The sequence below is a fragment of the Megascapheus bottae genome, chromosome 31 (genome assembly GCF_031878675.1).
Source record: "Megascapheus bottae isolate mThoBot1 chromosome 31, mThoBot2.hap1, whole genome shotgun sequence".
Taxonomy (NCBI): Eukaryota; Metazoa; Chordata; class Mammalia; order Rodentia; family Geomyidae; genus Megascapheus; species Megascapheus bottae.
Genome location: NC_143539.1, coordinates 7,576,276 through 7,583,012, shown reverse-complemented (window position 1 = coordinate 7,583,012; position 6,737 = coordinate 7,576,276). Strand labels below are relative to the sequence as shown.

The 6,737-nt window shown below is 56.0% G+C and overlaps 1 protein-coding gene across 1 annotated transcript; it reads right to left on the bottom strand.

The window, feature by feature from the left end:
* Ppp1r14a (protein phosphatase 1 regulatory inhibitor subunit 14A) lies at positions 1-5,843 on the bottom strand. The gene is made up of 4 exons (XM_090322259.1): positions 5,562-5,843; positions 3,360-3,440; positions 2,802-2,834; positions 1-1,886 (listed from the first exon to the last, which is right to left on the bottom strand). The coding sequence occupies exons 1-4, from the start codon at positions 5,760-5,762 to the stop codon at positions 1,758-1,760; spliced, it is 444 nt and encodes a 147-aa protein (XP_090178385.1). The 5' UTR covers positions 5,763-5,843; the 3' UTR covers positions 1-1,757.
* Between the last annotated feature and the right edge of the window lie 894 nt (positions 5,844-6,737).

The following is a 6,737-nucleotide window of genomic DNA, read 5'->3' as shown; positions in this document are numbered from 1 at the left end:
CTGGGTTTGAACTGAGGGCCTCCCACTTTTGCTTAGCTTTATTGCTCAAGGCTGGTGCTCTGTCACTTTAGCCACACCTCCACTTACTTCTGGCTTTATTTTTTTTCCTTTCCCAGTCCAGGGCTTGAACTCAGGACCTAGCCCTGTTTGCTTAAGGCTAGCACGCTACCATTTGAGCCACAGCTCCACTTCCAGCTTTTACAGGGTAGTTTCTTAGAGATGAGAATCTCATGAACTTTCTTGCCTGGGCTGGTTTTGAACCACGATCCTCAGATCTCAGCCTCCTGAGTAGCTTGGATAACAGGCGTGAGCCACCAGCGCCCAGCTGAAGGGCCTTCTTTTCCTGCTGGATTGGGGCTCAGACCCCACACGGGCACCTGATTCTGACAGGGCAGCTGGCAGAGAGGGAAGGTGTCTGTTTTCCTGGCTCTGGCCTTGGGCTTTGGCCTCTACATCTCTATCAAAACTCATGTCCCCATCTTTCAATCACAGACAGCTGAAGCCACCAGGATAAACCAAATGTGATGTTAACATTCATTATATAGACATGATTCCCTTCAGAGCCCTCCGAGTCTCCCCTGAGGACCCCTCAGCGCTCCTCAGACAGAGGCATGAAAAAAATCAACCCTTGCCAAAAACATATTGACAGCTCCAGGGACATGCTCCATCATGATCAGATGATTGGCCTTGCTAATAATTTGTATTATTTATTTATTTATTTTTGCCAGTCCTAGGGCTTGACTCAGGGCCTGAACACTGGCCCTGAGCTTCTTTTGCTCAAGGCTAGCACTCCACTACTTGAGCCACTGCACCACTTCTGGCTTTTTCTGTGTATGAGGTACTGAGGAATTGAACCCAGGGCTTCATGTATGCGAGGTAAGCATTCGACCACTAAGCTACATTCCCAGCCCATAATTTGGTTTTTGTTTCTTTTCGGCAGAGTCAAAATCAATTCTTCTGTCAATTCCTCTGCTTCCTGCCAATTCCACAGTCTGTGGATCTCTATGGAAGTCATCTCACACAAGTCCCTGCTTAATGCAACTTCCTTCAGGAGAAAGGAGACCCCTCCAGGATTTCTTTTCTTTTCTCTTCTTTTTTGCCTGTGCTGGGGCTTGAACTCAGGGTCTGGTCACTGTTCTTGAACACTTTTTGCTCTGCCACTTGAGCCTCAGCACCACTTCCGGCCTTTTCTGAGTATGTGGTACCAAGGAATTGAACCCAGGGCTTCTGCATGCTAGGGAGCACTCTACCACTAGGCTAAGCTGCCAGCCTCTCTCCAGGATTTCTTTACCACCCTACTAAGGGACATTGGCTTTCCTCCCCACCTCAGCAGGCCTTGCGCTAATCTTCAACCTCAGCCGCTTCTCTCCCACCCTTCTCTCCCTGGTCACTCACGCTGCCTGTTTGTGTGGTCTCAACTCCACAGCCCTCATCCACGGAGCTCGCGCTGGCCAAGACTGGGCCTGGGTGTGGGGGAGGTGGGGACAGGATGTGAGTCCCCAGAGCCCTGGGTCAGCAAGGCCTGTTCTCATGCTCTCTGGCCAGGGAGGAGCGATGGTCCATCTGGCAGGACCAGCTGTGAGCACTGGGATGTGAGCGGGGCGTTGGGGGAGGGGGCTTGGAGAAGCCCAGGGAGCTGGGAGAGCAAGGCCAGGCACGCAGAGATGTTGTTATAGAGCCATTAAATACAACTTATAAACAAGCGGGGTGTGTTGAGGAGGAAGGCCAAGTGGAAGGGTCACAGAAGCAAAATTGGGTCAGGGAGGGGCGGTCCTGGCCCGGTCCTGGCGGGGACTCAGGCTGCCGTCGTCCGAGGGGCTGGGCTGGCGGAGACCCGGCTGCTTGTGAAGGCCCTGGAGCTTGGTCAGTAGCTCCTGGATGAAATCCTGGGAACAGGAGGAGATCTGAGAACCCAGGAGTAGGCCAGGCACAGCCTCCTGTGGCCTGGTCAATGTGGGGAAGGAGTTAGAAGTAGGTAGGGCTGTAGAGGGGAGGAGAGAGAGAGATGAGAAAACAGAAGGAGAAGGACACCCAGGGAGGGAGAGGAAGATAGAAAGAAAGACACTGGAACAGCTAGCCTGTAATTCCAGAGACAGAGGCAGAGGATTTGTGAGTGTAAGGCCGGCCAGCCTGGGCTGGTAAGAGAGACAGGGAATGAGGCAGAGAAAACATTAAGAAAGCTGTAGAGTCAGGGAGAGAGACAGGGGAGCAGAGACACAGAGAGACATGGAGACAACTCTCAGGCCAAGAAGTGCCCAGGCGGCTCCCCAGAGACAGAGACCTGACAGACAGAGCTAGAGAGACGGAGGCCACAGAGAGGGTTCCAGGGAGGTAGATGTGGTGACGTTTGTCCCTCGGGCAGCCCAGAGCCGGTCGGAGAAACATGAATATTTTTCCCTTTTAAAGCAGGGAAGGAAGTGGGTGGAGCCAGGCTACTAAGCACCAGAAGCCTGGAGATGGGGGGGCTCTCGGGGGTGTGCAGGGAGCTAGGGGGTGATGGAGGCAGAGTAGACAGGCTGTACCCCCAGACATCAGCCCAAGAACAGCAGAGCCAGAATAGGAGACTGGATGGGGAGGGGCTCCAGGAGCCTAGGAGACAGATGGAGGAGGAGGAGGAGGAAGGAGAAGGGAGGAGGAGGAAGAGAAGGAGGAGGAGGAGGAGGAGGAGGAAGAGGAGGAAGGGTTCCCCAGAGTGCTCTTGATCTATTTTCCCCCCACCACTTTCCACCATGGCCAGCCTTCCCTTCTCCCTTTGGGGTACAGGGACCAGATAAGACATATAATAAGAGAAGGAAACTCACCTCTGTTGGGTTCATACATGACTGCAGGAGGCCCTAAACAGCCCCCCCCCAAGAAAAACAACACAGTAAATGACAATTACTGCTTCTGCTTATACCCCTCCCGTTTTGCAAGGCAGCAGCTATGCTAATGGCAGTCAGATTCTAGGGTGGACTTCCCAACTAGTTTCAAAGGAAGAATATGGCTTGAAAGCTTTTGGGGTGAGCAGGGACAAGGCTCAGTCCTGGTGGGGGGGGGACAGGTCAGGGGAGGAGAAAGCTCACAGAGCACAGGAGGGAAAGGAATATGGCAGCTAGACTTCCTGGGTTTGGCACTTAGCTCCATCCACACTGGGCTGTGTGACCTTAGATAAATGAGTCAACCTCTCTGGGCCCTGGTTTTCCATAACTGGAAACCAGGAGATGATCAGAGTTAAAAGAATTAATGAGTGTGGAGTGGTTGAGCGTAAAGTGTTTGGCTCCACATCCTGGTTCTGTAAACATGTCAGCTGTGGCTGCTCTTCTCAGAGCAGTGAAAAATGGGGGCAAGGAAGGGGAGGTCTGGCTCCCCCCGACACCTACCTGGATTTTCTGGCATCTCTCCTCCTCGCTTTCCAATTCCAACAATTCATCAATGTTGACTTCATCAGGCATATCTGCTTCCTAAAGCCAAGGACTCAGGGTTGGTGACAGTCCCCTTTCCCCTCCCCCCCTCAGGCCCCAACCCCTAGGGCTCAGCTGGTGGCAGTCAGGGACAGCTCCATCAGGAAGAAGGGACATCTGGGCGCTGGGGTGGGGGAGGAATGACAGATGGATTGATGAGAGTGGGGGGGAAGCAGTACCAGCCTGCCTGTGCCTTTGGGCCCATGAGCCCCTGGGGCTGGCACAGGTCATTCTCCATTGGCTTTCATCCGCACAGTGGAAAAACAGGCCCAGTGGAGTCCAGGATTTTTCTGGGATTCAGGAGAGGGGCTGGCTCCTGCCCTTTCAAGGCAAAGTTGTAGCAGTAGGTGCTGGGGGGGAGGGCCCCTTCCCCCAGGGGACAGGAGCAGGGAGCTGGGCTCAGGGCCAGCCAGCCATTGGGCCCAAGTACAAGTGGGTGGATCCAGGGAGGGGACCACCAGCCCCCTCCTTGTGGTGGGAGGGTGACAAAGTCAGGGTCCATCTCTGAGCTGTCCAGAAAGGGGGGGGGCTCCAATTTTGACCTATGGTGCAAAAGACAGCTGGCTCCGGACTTCTGTCTGGAACTGGATCCAGCTGTCCTGGAGGGAGAGGTCCCCGAGGCCATAGCCTATTGTCCCCAACCTCAAATCCTGGCTGGGTGTGGGTGGAGTGCAGTGGGGAGTCACATGTTACCCCAAGCCAGCCTGAGCCAGAGCCTGAGGCCCAGGGTTCAGGGCTGGCTCAGGAATGCCTAGCATGGTGGGGTGGTTTCTGACAGGGATCCAGGGGTGTTCTGAGGAGTGGACAGAATGTCTCATGGCCAGGCACCCAGGGCCAGCTGGGACCCTTACTATGTGTCAGAGGGGGACCTCCCAAGATGTCACCTAGAATCAGAGAGCAGTTGTCCACCTGAAAGCTGACAGCTACACCACTGAGAGGACTGAGCCTCCTTCTAACACTGCAGAGCCACGTAGACTGTGAGACTTGTGTGTGTGTGTGTGTGTGTGTTCCACAGCACGTGTGTATTGTACAAAGTGTGGCCCAGTAAGGACTCAAATCCAGACATGTTCAAGTCTCCCTGTATCCAGCCTATCCACGTATGTCATGTTGCTCAAGCCCAAGCCCAGTTTCTGCAGATCCAAGTCGCTGGACACCCACAGGTGATGCGGTTTCATGTCTCTGTGCAGCTGTGATCTCTGTTGATTTGTGTGACCGAGTGGTCATGGAATTGGTGGGTGGCCATTTGTTTTTCCTTTAGAAGATAATAAGGAATAGTCAGGCATGGTGGCTCACGCCTGTCACCCCAGCTACCTAGGGGGTTGAGATCTGAGGATCAAGGTTTGATGCCAACTTGGGCAAGAAAGTCCAGGAGACTCTTATCTCCAATTAGCCCGCAAAAAGTCAAAAGTGAAGCTGTGGCTCAAGTGGTAGAGTACCAGCCTTGAGTTAAATAAAGCTCAGGGACAGCGCCCAGGCTTTAAGTTCAAACCCCAGGACCAGTGCAGGAGCATGTGCTTGTGCACACACACACACACAAAGGTGAATGAATTTGTTCAAAGTACATTATGTGTGTGCACAGGGACATCACAATGAAACTCCTTTATGTAATTAGTGTACACTAAAAGAATAAAAGAGGACGAGGGAAAGGTGGATGTAGCTCGGGTCACCTGGTGGCCCAGGCTAACTACTGCCGCGTGGACTGTCAGTGTGTGGGTCCACACGAGCGGGATGCCCATCTCTGGGTAGCTGTCCTGTGTGTAGTGCAGTTGCCATGGCAGATGTGTGTCCACCCCTGTGCCCAGGATCAGGCTTATCCCTATATACCCACAGCCGGCCTGTCCTTGAGAGTTGGGGAGCAGCTGGGTCTGGGAATGTCTTGAACTGTCTCTGGACACTGTGGCTTCCTTCCTGTGCAGCTCTGTCTCCCCTGCCGCACGTCTACAGCCTTAAGAGACCCCTGGCTGAACCCTCCCCTCAGACACGGAAGGGCATAAAGGAACCACTGGGCCTTCCAAGGTGTGTCTGGGGGACCCCGGTGCGCCCCCAGCCGCCAGTGCACCCGCGGCCGGCGGGACCCCGGGCCCCTCCTCCCTGCAGGCCGGCGGGACCCCGTCTTCTCACCCGGCCGCGGTACAGCTCCTCCAGGCGCCCGTCGATCCACTTCTCCACGTCCAGCCGCCGCTGCAGCTCCCTCCGGTCGTACTTGACGGTGACTCGCGCGTGACGTTTCTGCAGCCCCCCGGGGCTGCCCCCCGGGCCGCGGGCCCGAGATGGAGACTGCAACTTGCTCAGCACGCGCTTGCCCAGACGCTGGGCGGCCATCCCGCAGCCTCGGGCCGGCAGCCTCGGGGCCCCGCAGCCTCCCGCCTTTGGCCCCGAGCGGCGCCGCCCGGAGCCCCAGCCTCTTGCGGCGGGGGCGGGGCCGCGGGGGGCGGGGCCGCGGGGGCGGGGCCGCGGGGGCGGGGCCGCGGGGGGCGGGGCCACGGGGGCGGGGCCACGGGGTGGGGTTCGGAGACCATGGGGCAGTCCCCGCCCCCTCCCGACCCCCGAGCCCGGGGCTCCCCACCGCACACTGCAGTACGTTGTCCAAGCCCAGGCGCTAGCTTAGAACCCCTAGGTTCAGGTAGGGATAAGGGGGGTCCCAATCCCCGGGGCTTCCGGGAGAATCCTGGCATCCTAGGGGCGGGGTCCCAGGACAGGTTCGCAGGGCCCGGCCTGTCAGCGCCCCCCGGTGGCGGTAACGGGGAAGTGCAGGAGCCCCCGGGCTGCGCTGGGGCATCTTCTTGTTCTGTGCGTGTCTTTGTGTGTGTGTGTGTGTGTGTGTGTGTGTGTGTGTGTGTGTGTGTGTGTGTGTGTGTGTGTGTGTGTGTGCTGGTCCTGGGTTTGGACTCATGTCTGCACGATGTCTCTGAGCTTTTGTGCTCAAGGCGAGTGCTCTACCACCTGAGCCGCAGCTCTACTGGCTTTTTTTTTCCTGGAGTAATTAATTGTAGATAACAATCGAGGAAGAAGAAGAGGAAGAGGAGGAGGAGGAGGAAGCAGCAGCAGCAGCAGCAGCAACAGCTCCCAGCCTTTTTTGCTCAGTCTGTCTTGGAACCGCGATCCTCAGATGTCCTGAGTAGCTAGGATTGCGGGCATGAGGAAGGGTTTTAACTAAACGTTAGTTTCTAAGTACAATGTCTTGACCAACGATTATTTGTTTCGGAATCCTCAGCCTCAAGCATTCTTGGTGAGCTCTCCACCACTGAGCTACAGACTCTGACTTCTGAATCATCATTTGCTGGCGTTTGCTCATTC